This window comes from Megascapheus bottae, chromosome 28 (genome assembly GCF_031878675.1).
Source record: "Megascapheus bottae isolate mThoBot1 chromosome 28, mThoBot2.hap1, whole genome shotgun sequence".
Lineage (NCBI taxonomy): Eukaryota > Metazoa > Chordata > Mammalia > Rodentia > Geomyidae > Megascapheus > Megascapheus bottae.
The window spans coordinates 14,701,711-14,721,967 of NC_143536.1; the positions used below are offsets into that span (position 1 = coordinate 14,701,711).

Sequence of the window (20,257 nt, forward strand, 5' to 3'; positions counted from 1 at the left end):
CAGGGAATATTTATTTAAATTTAGCTCATATTAGTTATACAGACCAGATTTTATTGTTATATCTCCATTGTTTATGCTATAATCAATATCACTCTACCTTGCCCCCTTTCTCCTAAAACAAAAAAATCTACAAGTTTCAGTGTACACAATCTATTTGGATGGTATTCAACTTCCCTAACCTCCTCCTGCTAGTACCCAACCACTAACAGTCTATTTCTGTTTCTCCACATCACCCATTTCTCCTTATTGACCAACAGCTTTGAGTTTTTCTATGCTGTTGTCATGTATATGTGTGTATATATGTATGTATATACATATATATATTATATAGTTGCAGCATATTATAAAGTTATTCATTCTCTTTTTTCCCTTTTCACCTCATGGACTACTTTGTAAATTTATTTATTTGTTTGTTTGTTGTTGTTGTTATGGGGGCTTGAACTCAGGGCCTGGGCACTGTCCCTGAACCTCTTTGTGCTCAAAGCTTGGACTCTACCACTTGAGCCTCAGCACCAGTTCGAGTTTTTACACGGTTAACTAAAGATAAGAGTCTCATGGGAACTTTTCTGCCCAGGCTGGCTTTGCCATGATTGTCAGATCTCAGCCTCCTGAGTAGGTAGGATTACAGGTGTCGGCCACCAGCATCCAGATTGCAAGTTGATATTCCAATAAATTGGATCATCCAGAAGAACATATCTATCCTGCTAAAATTTAACTAAGAGGATATAGCAATCTAAACAAATCTATAACAAGCAATGAAATTGAAGCAGTTATACTACCTCTCAGCCACTACCTGGGCTACAGAGACTGCTTCAACCTTCTCAAAATAAACAGAAAAAAAAAATAAAAACAAACATAACACAATCAATAAATGGACATAAGAACTGGATAGTCAATAAATATATGAAAAGAAATGTTCAACATATTTAACTATCAAAGAAATACAAATCAAAACTACTTTGAAGGTTAGAGTTTGGAAGAGTACCTGCCCAACAAGCCCTAAAGTCCTATGTTCAAACCGCAAAACCATCAAAAAAAATAGCTAGCTAGGTACCAATGGTTCACACCTGTAATCTTCTTTTTTTTTTTTTGGTCAGTCCTGGGCTTAAGCTCAGGGCCTGAGCACTGTCCTTGGACTTTCTCAAGGGTAGAGCTCTATCACTTGAGCCTCAGCACCACTTCCAGCTTTTTTCTATGTATATGGTACCAAGGAATAGAATCTGGGTCACCATGAATGCTAGGCAAGCACTCTACCAAACTCCCTGCCTCACATCTGTAATCCTAACTACAGGGTCCCAGGGCAAGAAAATCCATCAGACATTCATCTCCAATTAACCAATAGAAAACTGGAAGTGGTGTGGTGTCTCAAAGTGGTTGAGCACTGGCTTTGAGTGAAAGAGCTCAGAGATAGCACCTAGGCCCAGAGGTCAAGCCTGATAACTGGGAGTGGGGGGAGGGGAGGGTTAAAATGGTTATCACCAAGAAACAAATGCTGGCAAGGGTAAGTATTATTCACAATAGCCAAGGTACAGAATCAGGCTAGGTGCCCATCAATGAATTTTTTAATATAATATAGTACATATATAATTGAATATTATTCAGCAATAAAGGCAAACCAAATATCATTTGTAAGAAAATGGAAAGACAAGATATGTAAGAATGTGGGCTTACTATAAGCAAAGGGCAAGTGATTTCCCCCCACCAGTCCTGGGTACTATCTCTGAGCTTCTTTTGATCAAGGATAGTATTACTACCACTTGACCACTTGTGGCTTTTTTTGTTTATGTGGTATGGAGGAAGTGAACCCAGGGCTTCAACTCCTGGCCCAGCAGTTCATTTTTTATAGCAAAAAATAAAAACAGAGGGCTGAGAGTTTGGCCTAATGGTAGGGTGTTTGCCTAGCATGCACAAACACCTGGGTTCAATTCCTCGGTACCATATACCTAGTGGAAAAAAAAGCCAGAAGTGGTACTGAGGCTCAAGTGGTAGAGCTCTAGCCTTGAGAAAGTCCAAGGACAGTGTTTAGGCCCTGAGCTCAAGCCCAGGACTGACATACATACATACATACATACATACATACATACATACATACATACATACATAAAAAACAGAGGGAAGCAGGTGCAATGGCTCACATCTATAATACTAGCTACTCAGGAGACTGAGATCTGAGGATCAAGGTTCAAAGCCAGCCAGGGCACAAAAGGACTTGAGACTTATCTCCAATTAACCTCTAGAAAACAGGAAGTGGGGCTTGGCTCAAGGGTAAGGTGGTAGCCTTGAGCTGAAGAGCTCAGGGACAGTGCCCAGGCCCAGAGTTCAATCCCCATGACTGACAAAAAAAAAAGGGGGGGAAGAGAAGAAGGTCAAGTGAATTCAAACAGAAGGCTATGCAACATCCAAATGAAGCCACCTCGTGAACCAACCACAATGAGAATGGAGACAGAGGAGTAGAAAACCTACACAACATGATAGCTATTTTGCTGTGAGAAAAGTAAGACTAACAAGCCTCAAGTTTAAAAGGAAAAAGCAGCAGCAAGCTAGCAAGTAGCAAATTGGTTACAGGCCCATAGTCTACAGTACCAAAGGAAGCAAGCAAGGGTCAGCCATGTGACTGAAAGACACTCACATAATTTAGATTAAGCATTTTCAGAACAGGAAAAATGAACACTGAGAGTTAAATACAGAACAACTCTCCGGAAGTATGAGGGAAATCAAAGGATGGGGAAAAGGAGACATAAAATCAAAAGAGTAAATATTGGGGCTAAAAGTAGTGAAGCTCTTCCATTAGAAGAAACCCAAGCCTGTTGAAAGGCAGAAGTCTCTGAAAAGGAACTGGGACTGGAGAGACAAACAGTGGAAGCAAAAGCCCCAGAAAAGGTGCTGGGTGAGGGGAACAGTAGTCAATTGGAAATAAAGATTAAGACAAAACCAAAGTCATATGTTAGATGGTCACAAGGGTAAAGTCCAGAATAAAAGTACCCAGAAGTCAAGAGACACTGATGCAAAACTAAGAGGAAAAGCAAAAGATCTAGATAGGAACAATGATCCTCTCCCAAGAAAGGCCAGAGGAAGAGATACTCTCCTGATAAACAGGGCCAAGCATCCAGAAGCTAGGGAAGATGGGATAGAGCAGGCATGGATGCATACTTCTGTGTTGATACCAGATCTGATATACAGATCTGAAAATTTCAAGACCCCTAGAATTATAGAAAACTACTGATAAGCCATGATATATTACTCGAGTCCAAGACTATGCCCTACCCTGTCACCCTGGAGCTATCACCAATTTGTGTGCTAGCTGCCTAGACTATAAGCTACATAGTAGCAGTAGTAGCAGCAGCAGCAGCAGCAGCAGCAGCACACCACCTGAAAGAATAATCTGATAAGAAGTGGAAGCGTTCAATACTCACAGGAACAATAAGCCCTTGCCAAGTCAATAAATTAGCTTCATCAACCTGGATGTTACGGAAGTTTTTCATTCCACATTTGCGGATCTCTTCAAGCTCCTGTTGATTAACAAAGCATAAAGGGGTGTCAAATAAGGGAAAGAACCATATATTAAGAGCCCTCCTGACTCCCTTATATTAAACCAGATGAGAACACCACCAGTGACATCTGAGGATGAGGACTAGACTAAGTCTAGCCAATTTAAGGAGGCAGAGAACTAGGGTAGTTCCCTTGGAGACACCACTGCTTCTAACCTGCCCCACACCTGCCCCATCTTGGTGAACCCATCAAACAAGTTGAGGGGAATTATGTTTATGTGGCCACATCACTTTCTCTTGGTTGGTCACCATAACTGCCATCAGTAGCTGCATAGGGAAAATATATAGTAGGGTCTAACCTGAGGTGCTACAGACCTTTCTTCTTCCATTCAAGATTTATTAAGTGCTGGGCTGGGAGTATGGCTTAGTGGTAAGAGTGCACACAAAGCCCTGGGTTTGATTCTCAATACCACATATAAAGAAAAAGCCCGAAGTGATGCTGTGGCTCAAGTGGTAGAGTGCTAGTTTTGAGAAAGCTCAAGAACAGTGCCCAGGTCCTGAGTTCAAGCTGCAGGACTGGCAAAAAAAAAAAAAAAGTATGCTGACCATACACTGAAAGCTAAGAATGTAAGACAAATAAACCTGGGAACTAGGAAACAAAGTCAAACATAACATTCCCTATACAAGACTGTATGATTACAATTTCAGAACTCTACCCCCTAGTCTGGACACAAGCATAAAGAACAATCATCCAGTCTGGGATAGTGGGTAGGATAGGAAACCATCAGTGAGCTTTGGTTGTCTCAGTTGCTAATAATAAGACCCAGAGTTGCTGACAATGAAAGCAGTAAGACTCCTACAAATACAAGAAGTGTGTGCTGTGCGTGCGTGCGTATGTGTGTGTGTGTGTGTGGTCAATGGGGACAAATACCATTTCATTTTACCCACAGAAAAGATAACTGTCCTCATTTATTACTTCAGAACCTGGTCTGAGATGTCTTTAGAACTATCACTTGCTTTTTCCCTGGGCACCAATTTGACTTTTGCCATTGCCTCCCCAACACAACACAAGTAGTCACCACGCCAGTCACTATATACCCTCCCACCTACATCACATGATCAACATCCCTCCAAACTCAAAAGCATGGGTGTGGAATGCCATTCCTGCCACTGCCTCAAAAAGGGCTCTGTCCAGGGGCCGGGAGTTTGGCCTAGTGGTTAAAGCGCTTGCCTAGCATGCATGAAGACCCAAGTTCGATTCCTCGGTACCACATACATAGAAAAAAGCCAGAAGTGGTGCTGAGGCTCAAGTGGTAGAGCTCTAGCCTTGAGAAAGTCCAAGGACAGTGCTCAGGCCCTGAGCTCAAGCCCAGGACTGGCAAAAAAAAAAAAAAAAAAAAGGGCTCTGTCCAATGACAGACTCCCCCAATTTCTCAGATGCTGCTTCTTCTACAACCTAGCACCACGTAGTGGGGCCCTGCTTTTGCCAACCCACACCTATTCTAGAAGGCTCTTGAGCAGAGCCATGGTTCACAATGGCATGGAGATGATTTATTAGCTCCTGTATAGTCACCAGGTCCAAAGGATTCTCCTTCACACCCCATACTCTAATTATACAGCAGCAGTTTGTTAGGCACACTGAAGCTACATAGACACAGCTACATGGTAAGAATACCTCCAAGGCAGAGTGAACAGATGAAGTCAGTGTTACCGTACTAAGAGTAAGGATTGGTCCACAGTAAAGAAATGTGTAAAATAGGAGTTTCATGGCAAGTGGAAGGCCCAAGTGTTTTCCTACAGAATGCTCATCGCTTCTCAACCCAGATGCCCACCACTATCACCTGGACTCAGGTTCAGTTCCAGAAATCTAGCCAGCAAGTGTGGGTAGAGGTAGAAATTTTTAACAAGTGGGACAGGGAGGAGAGGAGTACACAAAGGCAATGAGACCTTTTTCTGGGGGAAGATGGGGTACTGGGCCCAAGCGTTTTGGTTGGTTTAATTACTTCTCAGATGGAGCCTTATGCTCCTTGTCTGTGGCAGCCTTGGGCCATGATCCTCCTACCCAAGCCTTTCCAGTAGCTGGTAGCTGGGATTACAGTTATGCCACATCATGGTGAAGACTTGATTTTTGTTTTGGGGGAGCTGGGTTGGTTGTGGGACTTGAACTTAGGACCTGAGTACTGTCCCTGAGCTTTTTTTGCTCAAGACTAATGCTCTACCACTTTGAGTAACAGCTCTACTTCTGATTTTCTAGTGGTTAATTGGAGATAAGTCTCATGGGATTTTTCTGCCTCAGCTGGCTTTGAATAGTGATTCTCAAATCTCAGAATCCAGAGTAGGAAAGATTAAAGATGTGAGCCACCAGCACCTGGCTGACTTATTAACATGCCAGCCCGGGCACTAAAGTCCATGAGATGCTTACCTCCAGTTAACCACTAGAAAACCGGAAGTGGTGCTCTAGCTCAAGGGGTAGGGTAATAGCCTTGAGCTCCAGGCCCAGAGTTCAAGCCCCATGACCCACCAAAAAAAAAAAAGGAAAAGGGGCCGGGAGTTTGGACTAGTGGTAGAGTGCTTGCCTAGCATGCACAAGGCCTGGGGTTGATTCCTCCATACCACATACACAGAAAAAACAGGAAGTGGCTCTGAGGCACAAGTGGCAGAGCACTAGCCTTGAGCCAAAGTGTCCAAGGATAGCTGGGAGTTTGGCCTAGTGATAGAATGCTTGGCTAGACTGCATGAAGATCCGGGTTCGATTCCTCGGTACCACATACATAGAGAAGTCAGAAGTGGTGTGTGGCTCAAGTGGCAGAGAACTAGCCTTGAGGAAAACCAAAGGACAGGGCTCAGGCTCTGAATTCAAGCCCAGGGCTGGCAGAGAGAGAGAGAGAGAGAGAGAGAGAGAGAGAGAGAGAGAGAGAGAGAGAGAGAGAGAGAGAGAGAGAGAGAGAGAGACAGACAGACAGACAGACAGACAGAGACAGACAGAGAGAGAGAGGGAGAGACACTCTACTGGCAGTAATTGTGACCCACTATAGCAGGGGATGGATCTACTGGCTCCTCTACAAAGAACACCCAGAAACTGAAGACCACTCCAACATACCAGCTGCCATCTTGATCCTCCAGTGCTGATGCCTAGGACTCATCAGAAACCCTCACTGGGGACTTTATAATCTACACTTTATAATCTAGAGAAACTCAACAAAGGCAAGAGGTCTCATGACTTCAGTGTTCCAAACATAATGTTAGTGCCAGCACTGCCAGGCACTTGTTGAATGTCTAGGTTAGTGAATAGCTAGGAAGCTGGGGCTTCAAGAGGGGGAAAAGGATTCAATACAGGAGAGAGCTCTATAAATAGTACTAAAGCTCTATTTTGGCTTCCTGGTTCTTAGCTCAAGATACCTAAGAATTTTTGGCTATGGAAAGAAGATATCATCACCATTATGGTCTGAGTCCCACCAAACTACTAAAATGCTTTAGACTAAACACAGAAGAGGGTTAGGGGGATAGAACTTCCAAACCATTTTTTAAGAAAACAGGACCAAAAAAAGGCCAGGAAGGGCTGGGAGCATGGCCTAGTGGTAGAGTGCTTGCCTAGTATGAACAAAGTTCTAGGTTTAATTCCTCAGTACTACACCTATAGAAAAGGCCAGAGTGGTGCTATGACTCAAATGGCTAGCCTTGAGAAAACCCAATGAGTTCAAACTCCAGGACTGTTAAAAAAAAAAGAAGAAGAAGAAGAAGAAAGAAAGAAAGAAAGAAAGAAAAGTCAAGGCATAGTGATTCACACCTGTAATACCAATTACTGGGGAGGTATAGATCAGGTGGATCATGGTTTGAGGCCAACTAGGCCTCAACCAAAAAGCTAAGCGTGCTGTCACTTGCCTATCATTCTAACCACATGGAAGGCAAAAATAGAGAAGAACAATCTAGACTAGCAAAAACATGAGATCCTATTGAAAAACTAAAAAGCAAAAAGAGCTGGGCATCACCAGTAATCCTAGATACTTAGGAGGCTGAGATCTGAGGATTGCAGTTTAAAGCCAGCCCAGGCACTAAAGTCCATGAGACTCTTACCTCCAATTAACCGCCAGAAAACCAGAAGTGGTACTGTGGCTCAAGTGGTAAAAGGCTAGCCTTGTGCTGAAGAACTCAGGGATAGTGCTCAGGCCCAGATTTCAAGCCCCCCCAACACCAAAAAAAGGCAAAAAGCTGAGGTGAATGGGGAATGATTCAAGAGGTAAAGCATCTGTCTGTTAAGAATGAGGCTCCTGGCTGGGAGCTTGGCCTAGTGGTAGAATGCTTGCTTGCCTAGCTTGCACAAAGCCCCAGATTCAATTCCTCAGTATCACATACATAGAAAAAGTCAGAAGTGGGGCTGTGGCTCATGTGGTACAGTGCTAGTCTTGAGAAGGCCCAAGGACAGTGTTCAGACCCTGAGTTCAAGCCCTAGGGACTGGCTAACTAAATTTAAAAAAAGAAGAAAAAAAAAAAAAAGAATGAGGCTCCCAGCTGGGTATATGGCTTAGTGGTAGAGTGCAAGTGCTCACCTAGCATGTACAAAGCTCTGTTTCGATTACTCAGTATCACATAAACAGAAAAGGCTGGCCTGGCAGCTCAAATGGTAGACGACTAACCTTGAGCAAAATGCTCAGGGACAGGGCCCAGGCCCTGAGTTCAAGCCCCAGGACTGGGGGGAAAAAAAAAAGAATGAGGCTCTAAGTGTAATACTAGCTATTCAATGGGTAACACATGTAATACTAGCTATTCAGGAGACTGAGATCTGACAATCACTGCAGTTCAGAGCCAGCACAAGCAGGAAAGTCCATGACATTTTTATTTACAAATAAACAAAGAAAAAGCCAGAAACGGCATTGTGGCTCAAGTGGTAGAGTGCTACCCTTGAGCATAAAAGCTCAGAACTGTGCCTAGACCCCAAGTTCAAGCCTCAGGACCAGCACACACACACAGATTTATCCTGCTCAAGAAAAAGCAGAAAGCCACACACCAGGGGCTCAGGCCTATAATCCTAGCTATTCAAGAGACTAAAATCTGAAGCTTATAGTCTATGAGACACTTATCTCTAATTAACCACCAAAAAGCCAAAAGCAGAGCTATGACTCAAGTAGCAGAGCACGAGCCTTGAGTGTCCAGTCCTTGAGTTCAAGCCTATAGTACTGGCACAAAAAAAAAAAAGAAAGAAAGAAAGAAAAAGAAAAAAAGGACTGGGTGCTAATGATTCATACCCATAAATCCTACTTACCAAGGCTGAAATCAGAGGATTATAGTTCAAAGCCAGACCAGGAAAAAAAGTCCATGAGGCTCTTATTTCCAATTAGCCACCAAAAAACCACAATTGGACTTGTGTGGCTCAAGTGGTGAAGATTTAGCCTTGAACAAACAAAAAACTAAAGGACAGGTGCTATAGAGGGCTTCCCTCAAATGCATGAAGTCCTGGGTTCGATTCCTCAGTACAACACATAAGCAGAAAAAGCCAGAAGTAGTGGTGTGGGTCAAGTGGTAGAGCACTGGCTTTGGGCAAAAGAAACTCGGGACAGTGTCCAGGCCTTGAGTTCAAACCCCAACACTGAGGAAAAAAAAGAGAGCCAGGTGCGAAGGCTCACACCTGTAATCATAGCTACTCAGGAGGCTGAGATCTGAGGATCAAGGTTCAAAGCCAGCCCCAGCACTAAAGAATGGGAGACACTTATCTCCAATTAATTAATCCCTAGAAAACAAGAAGTGGGGCTGTCTGAAGAGCTCAGGAAAAGTGCCCAGGCCCAGAGTTCAAGTCCCATGACCAAAAAAAAAAAAGTTGAAAGTCCTACACTGTACAAAATAACCCCAAGGGCAAGAATATTCAGCCCATCAAGTGATAGAGCTCTAACCTTGAGAAAGCCCAAGGACAGTGCTCAAGCCCTGAGTTCTGACCATGCCTCCTCTGTTCAGGAAAACCTAAGTGGAAGACAATTCTACTGATTCAAAGAAAAGACAGATTCTACCTAAAGTTGTGAGACAGAGTCTGGGAGTAGGTTCAAATGGCGAAGCTTCTACTTAAAGATCTGAGACTGAAAATGAATGACTCAAATTCTTAAGATGGCAAACCCTGAGGTAGTGGTGGTGGCTCATACTTATAATTCTAGCTACTCAGGACATTGAGATCTGAGGCTAGTGGTTCAAAGTCAGCCCCTCTGCAGGGAAAAAAATAAAAAAGTAACGGTTTCCATGTCCAACTAACAGAAAAAAAACAAGGCTGGAGGAAAGGCTCAAATAATAGAGTTTTGCCATGGACAAACAAAGTCTGAGTACAAATTACTAAATTTATTCTGTTGAAACAGGAAAAAAAAAACTATCAGGCAAAATAGTGCCCCTATATGCTCTTATAATTGAGGAAGGTCCTGATAATAAACCTTCTGGAAACAAATGGAAAATCAATGTAAATTCAAAGAGGCTGAGTTCAATAAGCTGTGATAGAAAAAGGAAACCTGGGGCCAGGAGTTTGGCCTAGTGGTAGAGTGCTTGCCTAGCATGCACAAAGACCGGAGTTTGATTCTTTGGTACCATATACAAATAAAAGCTGGAAGTGGTACTGTGGCTCAAGTGGTAGAACTGAGTTCAAGCCCTAGGGCTGCCAAAAAAAAAAAAGCACAACAGAAAAAGGAAAACCATAGCCACAGCTCTAGAATAAAAAAGGAAGACCAAAACCACTGAAAGCTTAGAAAATATGCCCCTAGTTTCTTTCAAATACATTAAGTAGTACACTTCATATTTGTCCATTTCTAAGCTTTTACTTTAAAAAAGAACTTTAACTATTGGAAGACACTTGTACTCGGCAGCACTCAGGAGACAGGGATCTCATGTTCAAAGTCAGTCTGAACTTTACATCAAAACCATCTCACAAGCCGGATGTGGTGGCTCATGCCTGTAATCCTAGCTACTTAGAAGGCTGAGTTCTGAGTATCACAGTTCAAAGCCATCCTGGGCAAAAAGATCTGTGAGACTCTTATCTCCAATTAACCACTAGAAAACTGGAAGTGGGGCTTTGGCTCAAAGGGTAGGGCAGTAGCCTTGAGCTGAAGAGCTTAGGGACAGTTCCCAGGCCCAGAGTTCAAGCCCCACAACCAAGAACAACAACAACAAAAATTTCATTTTTAAAAAATGTCAATTGTGGGGTCTGGATGCTTTCCCTGAACTCTTTGTGTTCAAGGCTTACACTCTACCACTTGAGCCACAACATCACTTCCAGTTTTTAAGTAATTGAAGATAAGAGTCTAGGGAAAATGCTTTGGCTCAAGTAGTAGAGGGGTAGCCTTGAGCTGAAGAGCTCAGGAACAGCACCCAAGTCCAGAGTTCAAGTTCCATGACAGACAAAAAAAAAAAAAAAAGGCAGAGGGAGGGGGAAGGGGCATACCTTGGAGCATAGCCCAGTGGTAGAATGCTTGCCTAGCATGCACAAAGCTCCGAGTTCCATTTCTCAGTATCAGAAAAAGCTGGAAGTGGTGCTGTGGCTCAACTGGTAGAGCACAAGCCTTGAGTAAAAAGTGTCCAAGGACAGTGCCCAGGCCCTAGAAAAACAGGAAGTGGGGCTGTGGCTCAAGGGTAGGGAATTAGCTTAGGGACAGCGCCCAGGCTGAGTTCAAGCCCTATAACCCACCAAAAAAAAAAAAAAAAAAAAAAGAAAGAAAAGAAAAGAAAGGAAGGAAGGAAGGAAGGAAGGAAAAGCAAAGCAAAGCATCATCAACTGGAAAATAAAAATTAACCAAAAACACTGCTGGGAATGTGGCTTAGTGGCAGAGTGCTTGCCACTAACATGCATGATGCCCTGGGTTCAATTCTTCAGTACCACATACACAGAAAAGGCAGCAAGTAGTGCTGTGGCTCAAGTGGTAGAGTGCTAGCCTTGAGCAAAAGAAGCTCAGGGACAGTGCCCAGGCCCTGAGTTCAAGTCCCAGGACTGGCCAAAAAAAAAAAAAAAAGCCCTGAAACAAATCTTGCTATTCTCTACCCTGTCTCCCTCCCTTAGGACCAAAAGCAGAGCTGGTACCCATGTCTCAAACCTGTAATCCTAGCCACTCAGGAGGATGAGGATGAGACCTGAGGGATCCCCATTTGAAACTAGCCCAGGCAGAAAAAGTCCCTAAGACTATTTATCTCCAATTAACTGCCAAAAAAGACAGAAGGAGAGCTGAGGCTGAAGCATTTGCTAGAGCACACACACACTGGTGCATGACACCTTGACAATGGGCTTGGATCCATCACTAGTCTCAGTACCCTCATCTATAAATAAAGGCCACCAGCATCTGCTCTCCCAGGCTTATAGCAGTTTTGGGATTCTAGAGAGACTTCTGACACAAGTTTAAAGGAAAAACTCCATTGTGTATAAGCATTACATCTTCTTGATCCATTCACATACTGAGGGGCATCTGGATTAATTCCATATCTTAGCTATGGTAAATAATGTGGCAATGGATATCATTGTGCTAGTAAGCTTTAGTATGGCCATGTTTCTAGACGTTTGGGTAAATGCCAAGGAGTGGGATTGCTGGGTCATAGGGGAACTCTATATTTAGTCTTTCGAGGAATCACCAAACTGCTTTCCAGAGTGGTTGAATGCATTTACACTCCCACCAACAGTGTAGTATCGATCCCTCCTGGCCACATCCCTACCAGCATAAGATGTGGTACTTATATACAATGGAATTCCATGCTGCCATCAGAAAGAACAACATGGTCCCATTCGTAAGGAAATGGAAAGACTTGGAAAAAATTATATTAAGTGAAGTAAGCCAGACACAAAGTAACATAGGCTCCATGGCTTCCCTCATTTGTAATAATTAGTACACATCTAGGATTCTCCTAGCAGAGGATCACAATAGCTCAAAAGCTATGTACATATGGTCATACAGGATAAGACTAAATGAAATGAACTCTAGGGTATGGAAACAACAGGTTTATTTTTGTGACTGTTGTTCTTAATGTACTATGTGAAGTTATTCTTTTCTCTTTTTTTCCACTTACGGTTAATCTCATGTGGTTACTGTATCTGACTTTGTTACCTAGTATGCACATTTATTTACTTGAAATAGGGAAGGGAGGGGGGAAAACAAGACTGAAGGGGAGGGAAGGGGGGACAAAAACATGAGAAGGGATATCAAGGTTTGAGAAGTAATACGCCCATTACCTGATGAATGTAACTGTAACCCCTCTTTACATTATCCCGACAATAAAATAAATTAAAAAAAAAAAAAAGGAAAAGGAAAACCTCAACAACCACCAGAAACAAGCCATCCAGCTTCAGCCTGGCAGTGGTAGCTCACACCTAAAATGCTATAGCCACTCTGGAGGCAGAGAGCCAAAGATCTCAATTAAGATAGCCTCTACATGAAAGTCTGTGAGACTATCTCCAATAAACCAACAAAAAGCTGGAAGGAGCCAGGTGCCAATGGCCCATGCCTAGTAACTAGTAATCCTAGTTACTCAGGAGGCTGAGATCTGAGAATTTGAAACCAGCCTAAGCAGGAAAGTCCATGAAACTCTCATCTCTAATAAACTAGAAAAGGCTGGAAATGGTGCTCAAGTGGTAGAGCAAAGGACGTTCAGAGACAGTGCAGCCCAGGCCCTCTGTTCAAGCCCCAGTACCAGCAAAAAAACCCTTCCTGCTTGCTTCAAGGCTCAAAGAGTAGATAAGACATTTCTGGAACTGCCAACAGCTCACTAGGAAAGTTTCTTTTATACCCCTGCACACATCTATGCTGGATGACAACCCCTGCATTGGACATGCATTCAGGACGGAAGTGGAAAATACAGAAGATAACATTCTGAAATAATAAGGAAAACTCATCTTGAGATCAAGAGCGCTCGCTCTCTCTCTCATTCTCTCTCTCTCTCTTTTTTTTTGGCCAGTTCTGGGGCTTGAACTCTATCACTTGAACTACAGTGACACTTCCAACTGTTTCTGTGGATGTGGTACTGAGGAACTGAACCCAGGGCTTCATGTATGCTAGGCAAGCACTCTACCACTCAGCCATACTCTCAGCCCAAGAGCTCTCAATTGTATTAAGTAAATATTGTTAAACAAGAAACTAGCACCTAGCTGTCTCTGCTCTTATCAATTATAAGAGATAGGTACTCTCAGAGGTAGTAAGGCACCATAGCTAGTGAGATCATGTCCAGGCAGGCCCATCCCCACCCCCCCACCTCCTTTTTACATTACCTCCTCTCCATCCTCTAAACACTTCCACTACTGCCAGGCTGGTCTTACTACCTTGGAACATAATGTGCTCACTTTCATTACGATTACCTGCAGGTATCTCTGCATACCAGATACTCTTTGAAGCACAAGGTATATGATACATATTCACTGGTTTAACCTACACTCATAGATGAAATAATCTGAGGCACAGAGGTTAACTAATTTACTCAGAGAAGATACACCAGGGCCACGATTCAAACTCTAGAATTTGAGCCTTTTTTTGTTTGTTTTTGTGTGTGTGCGTGTGGTCATCAGGCCTGGGCGCTGTCCCTGAGCTCTCCAGCAAAAGGCTACTGGCCTACCCCTTGAGCCACAGCCTCACTGCTCCTTTTCTAGTGATTAATTGAAAATAAGGGGGGGGGGGCAGGAGTTTGGCCTAGTGGCAGAGTGCTTGCCTAGCATGCATCAAGAACCAGATTCAATTCCTTGATACCACGGTACCACATACATAGAAAAAGCCGGAAATGATGCTGTGGCTCAAGTGGTAGAGCTCTAGCCTTGAAAAAGCCCAAGGACAGTGCTCAAGCCCTGAGTTCAAGCACCAGGACAAGCAGAGAGAGAAAGGGGGGGGGGAGAAAGGACGGAGGGAAAGAGAAAGAGAGAGGGGGGGGCGCGAGCGAGCCCGTGCTGGCTCTGAACAGAGATCCTCAAATCTCAGCCTCCTGAGTAGCTAGGATTACAGGCATGAGCAACCACGCCCAGCTGAGCTTTTTTTTTTTTTTTAAATCACTATACTACTGTCTCTATCCGTGTATCTTTGCCATGAGTGAAAGTCTTCTCCCTCCCCTTTTTGTGTGCTGGCCCTGGGGGATTGAACTCAGGTCACAAGCCCTGCCCCTGAGCTTTTTTTGCTCAAGATTGGTGCTCTACCACTTGAGTCACAGCTCCACTTCTGGCTTTTTGGTAGTTAATTGGACATAAGTCTCTTGGACTTTCCTGCCTGGGCTGGCTTTGAACCTCCATCCTTAGACATCAAGTCTGAGTAGCTAGGATTACAGGTGTGAGCCACTGGCATTGGGCTCTTCCCTCTCTTACTAGGGGGAAGTTAACTCTCTCTGTATTCCTTGGGAGTTTGAGGTACACTAGGAGACACACACAGGCCAACTGAGAAGCTGACCACTTTCAAGGGAATAACTGAAACCTTTAGGTTATACCACTCTGCCACCTGCCTTGAAGTCACTAGCACCATCTTTTATTACATCTCTTCCAGAGGCTGGCTAGCCAACTTGACCCTGCCAAGGCTGTCCCCCCACCCACTCCTGATAGGTGGGAGGCACCTAGTTCTACAAGAGCCAGGAACATGACACATGCCAACCTCAAGTAAAACTAGGCCAGTTCCCCAGTGTTTCTGTAAGCACCTCAGGGGCTGGCCTAACTAAAAACAAAGGAAGGAACAGCACAAAGACAGAAGCAGATGCTTTGGGGAAGCTGGCAGATGGTTTCTGGGGCTCCTTAAGGTATCTCTCTGAATTACTGCCCAGAGTCATTCTGGAATAAAAGAAACTCAACCTCACTGGTCTATATTCCAGGCAGAAAAAGATTAGCTAGAGACATGTGTAGTAGCACCAAGAACTTGTCCCCTTCTACTACTGAAATCCTATTCATATTTAAAGATGCTAGGCCGTATTTCCTCTCCCCCTCAATGTGTGTAGGGGGTGGGGGTTGAGGAGGGGAGGAATCTTTTCCTCCCCTGGATGCCACCATGCTGGGAACACAATAGATAGGCCAGGATTTCTTGGTTCCAGACGCATGCCATTTTTTTTTTTTTTTTTTGCTCAAAAGAGAATATTCTAGAGAAATGAACTGAGTCTCAAAGGACAAAAAGTCACCCTGGTGGGCTGGGAGTTTGGCCTAGTGGTTGAGTGCTTGCCTAGCATTTGCCTAGCATGCACATGTTCAATTCCTCAGTACCACATACATAGAAAAAAGAGAATCGGTGCTGTGGCTCAAGTGGTAGAGCTCTAGCCTTGAGAAAACCCACGGACAGTGCTCAGACCCTGAGCCCAAGCCCAGGACTGGCGAAAGAAAAAAAGAAAGAGAAAGAGAGAGAGAGAGAGAGAGAGAGAGAGAGAGAGAGAGAGAGAGGGAGGGAGAGAGAAGGGAAGGAAGGAAGGAAGGAAGGAAGGAAGGAAGGAAGGAAGGAAGGAAGGAAGGAAGGAAGGAAGGAAAGAAAAAGTCCACCCTAGTACAGAGACAGGAAGACTGAACTGAGGCTATGGCTCCACTCTAGCACACACAGATCCTGGGTTGGGGGAGGGGGAGAAGCAATCAAAAGATCTGTAAATCTAGCTACTCAAGAAGCTGAGGTCTATTTGAGGATTGGGGGAGACTGGTGCCAGTCCTGGTACTTGAACTCAAAGCCTGGGCACTGTACTCGATGCTGGAGCTCTACCACTTTGAGCCATAGAGCCATTTCCAGCTTTTTAGCAGCAAACTAGAGAGTCTCAGACTTTCCTGCCCAGGCTGGCTTTGAATCATAAACTTCAGATCTCAGCCTCCTGAGCAACTAGGATTATAGGCATGAGCCACAGACATCCAGCTATGGATAGAGGTTTGGGGCCAGCCAAGGTATGAGAGTGTTCATGAATCTTATCTCCAATTAACCACCAAAGAGCCAGAAGTAGAGTTGTGGCTGAAGTGGTAGAGAACTACCCTTAATCACAAAAGCTTAGGAACAGTGCCAAGGCCCTGAGTTCAAGTCTCAGGTACTGTTTCACATACTCACACTCACACATACATACACAAAAGATCCAGAATGAGCAAAGCATGCCCTTTGGGAAATTCCATGAGCAAAACGGAGAAGAGAGGAGGGTGGAAAGCTCAGACTGAACAGAAAGATGCTAAAGATGTGGACTTAAAGTCTCTCAGTCTCACCCTGCCTTATTATATTCAATCCAATCTCTAAGCAGGTCCTGAGCAGATGTATTCTTTTCAAACTCCACATACCACTCAACAACTCTGATCCACAGCTGAGCAGCAAAGGACAGGCTAACTGTAAGGAATCTGAGGAATGTGCAGATGGCTCAATACAGATAAGGATAGCCTGAACTAAGACAGACTTCAGAGCAGATGAAGAGAAGACAGGCAGAGAGAGAACAGAGATGGTTGGCACAGTTCAGCAGAATCTGGCAGGTGGTCTAGAGGTGGGAAGCATCCAGATGGCTCCCTTGAGATTTGAGGGGTTTGGGGCCGAGTAGACAAGTGACCATTAACTAAATAAAGCAAGAAAGAGAAAATGGGGGATCAGGGAAACTGTGACAGGATGAACTTACAATTAAAATGCATTCAAGTTAATACACCAGTCCATGGAAAACACTAATGTGCTTGCATCAAAGAATCAAAGATCAGGAAGAATGTTTCTGTGGGAATTTGGCTTTAATTCTTAATTTATAGTTATAGTAAATGTGAAAATAGTGACTTTTCTATCAAAGAAGATTGCCTCATTTCTGCCAATCTTGTGAGAATTATTTTTCTGCAAAGTTCCTGCTTTGGCCAGGAGGTTTTGGCCTGTGTTCATTACATTTCAGTTACATTCTTTTCCTGACACTTTAATTATTATCTTGTGACAAGCTCCTTAAACTTTAGTTATATCCTGTTAACTGAGTCACATACTTTTACAGATTGGAACCTGAGCTCAACCAATCTGAGCAGAAGGGCAGAGCCTGCTAGATTAGGGATAAAAAGGGAGCAGCACTTTGCCCAATTTGCTTGCTTGCCAGATTTTTGGCTGATGGTGCATCCTTCTGCAAAAGTAATTTTTACCTTGCCAAGTTCCTTTTGAGTAGGAGTCCTCACTCCTACATGATACTGCAACATCCAAAGCCATTTCTAATTTGTTCAGTAATAGCTCAGTGTCTGCCTAGTCACCGTCCCAGGGCTTTTTTTTTTTTTTTTTGCCAGTCCTGGGCCTTGAACTCAGGGCCTGAGCTTTCTCAAGACTAGCGCTCTACCACTTGAGCCACAGCACCATGTCCAGCCTCTTCTCTATGGGATACCAAGGAATAAAACCCAGGGCTTCATACATGTTAGGCAGGTACTCTACTACTAGGACATGCTCCTGGCCCTGGCCATGATATTTTTGCTCAAGGCTAGCAAGTATACTACCCAAGCCATTTGTAACACAAGTAGAACAAATGAATCCATAACAGAGTAATACTTCTCAATATTGTAAGAATACTTTCAAGAGACCTAATTTAGTAATGCCATTTTTTTTAGGGGGGGGAAATCGGTGATGGGGCTTGGACTCTGGGCCTGAGTACTGTCCCTGAGCTCTTCAGCTCAAGGCTACTGCCCTACCTCCTGAGCCACAGTGCTACTTTCCGTTTTCTAGTGGTTAATTGGAGATAAGTCTCACGGACTTTTGTGCCTAGGCTGGCTTTGAACCTTGATCCTCGGATCTCAGCCTTCTGAGTAGCTAGGATTACAGGCATGAGCCACCACGCTGGCTTGCCATATTTCCTAACTGAGAGTTGAAGCAAGATCAGAAAATCCACAACAATATTTAAAAAATAGGTATTCTTGTTCATATATATACTATACATTACATAAACATGGTTCTAATATATATTATCATAGATTCGATAGAAAAAAATGTATATCCTAGGAAAAGATTTCAAATAATTGCACCCATCCTCTTTCCCAGTAACTGTTCCAATATGCATTTATTGTCCCCATATCTGTTTCTAGCTCTGCTCACTAGTAGCTCAGGCTGGCCTCAATATGGAACCCTCCTGCCTGACCAAAGGGCTAGGATTACAAGGCATGTGCCACTACACCCTAGCTTAATGGTAAGCTTTGTAAATTCTTTTTTCTTTGAGACAAAGTGTCCCTATTTAGTCTAGGCTAGTCTGGCATTTGCTACGTAGCCCAGGCTGATTTCAAACTAATGACAACTCTGCCTCAGCCTCCTAAGTGCCGGAATTATTTGCTAATACACCAGGCTATAAATCTTTTTCTAGCAAAAGAGAATGGGAGCCAGACACTGTGCCTCACATCTATAATCCTATCTATTCAGAGAGCTGAGATCTGAGGATCCATCCTGGTTCAAAGCCAGCGTAGACAGGAAGGTCATCTCTAACCACCAAAGAGTGGTGGCTCAGGTGGTAGAATGCTAGATTTTGAGCCCCAGGACTAGAAAAGGGGTGGAGGGAGTGAGGGGGGGGAGAAACAGAGAAGGAGCTAGGCTAGTAGGAGCTATTATTCTAGTACTGTAGGGGCTGAAACAAAGGATCACAAATCCAAGTCCAGTTTGGGCTAGATAGTGTCTAAAAAACAGAGGGGGGGTGGGGTGCCAGGAGTGTGGCCTAGTCCTGTATTTAATTCCTTGGTACCACATGCATAGAAAAAGCTGGAAGTGGTGCTGTGGCTCAAGTGGTCTAGTACTAGCCTTGAGAAAACTCAAGGTTGGTGCTCTGGTCCTGAGTTCAAGCCTCAGGACTAGCCCCCCACACACACAGACACACAAAAGGGGGGAAGACACAAAAGGGGGGAAAGAGTGTGACTCAAGTAAAAAGAGACGAGCCAACAAACTTCACACATACACTGCTCAGATCCACTGATGAGCAGAAACTGTGTTGGACAGAGGACAGGCTGACTGGAATCTGAGAAATATGCAGGTGGCTCATCACAAATAGGGATGGCCTGAACTAAGGTGGCAACAGAGCCTGAGTTCAAACCCCAGTACTATTAAATAAAATTTGAAAAGGAGAAAAAAGTGTGTGTTAATCAGGGGCAGGTGGCTCATACTTGTAATCCTAGCTACTCAAGAGGCAGAGATCCAGAGGATCACAGTTCAAAGACAGCCTGAGCAGAAAGGCCAAAGATTGCATCTCCAATTAACTAGTGAAAAAGAAGAGCTGGAGGAATGGCTCCAGTAGAAGACTGCCAGTCATATGCGAGTAAGCTGAGTAAGCTTAAAGCCCCAAGTTCTAGTCCTAGAACCAGGAGGAGGCAGAGGGAGAGGCTGAAGCAAGAAGATTGCAACACCAATCCAGGCTATATAGCAAGCTTAAGGCCAACTTGAGCTACAGTGCAAGACCCTGTCTCAAGAGAAGAAAAAAATAAGTCCAGTGACTAAAAAGGCTGAGATCTAAGGATTATGGTTCAAAGCCTGCTTACACTGGAAAGTCTGAGAAACTCTTTTATCTCTAATTAGCCACCAGAAAACCGGAAGTGGCACAGTGTGGTTGAATGCTGAAAAGCTCAGAGATAGCACCCAGGCTGAGTTCAAGTCCCACAACTGACAAGAGGGAGGGAGGGAGGGAGAGAGGAAGGGAGGCAGGGAGGCAGGGAGGCAGGCGATAACGACAAGGAATACAATGAGGAAAAAAGGAAAAAGAAATAATAATAATAATAATAATGAGCAGATGGGGGACTGCAGCCCAATGTCAAAGAGTACTAATTTAAGTTGGGAGCAGTGGCTCATGCCTATAATCCTAGCTACTCAAAAGGCTGAGATCTGAGGATCAAGGTTCAAAGCCAGCCTAGGCACAAAAGTCCGTGAGACTTATCTCCAATTAAC

The 20,257-nt window shown here is 43.9% G+C and overlaps 1 protein-coding gene across 2 annotated transcripts in view; it reads right to left on the reverse strand.

The window, feature by feature from the left end:
* Ube2l3 (ubiquitin conjugating enzyme E2 L3) overlaps positions 1-20,257 on the reverse strand; it is a 53,757-nt gene that overhangs the window by 26,345 nt on the left and 7,155 nt on the right. The window contains exon 2 of one of the 2 annotated variants that reach the window (XM_090320559.1): positions 3,414-3,509. The exons of the other annotated variant lie outside the window; for it this stretch is intronic. Coding sequence (XP_090176685.1) covers positions 3,414-3,509 — 96 coding nt within the window. The remainder of the gene's footprint in view (positions 1-3,413; positions 3,510-20,257) is intronic. 2 annotated transcript variants of the gene reach the window in all.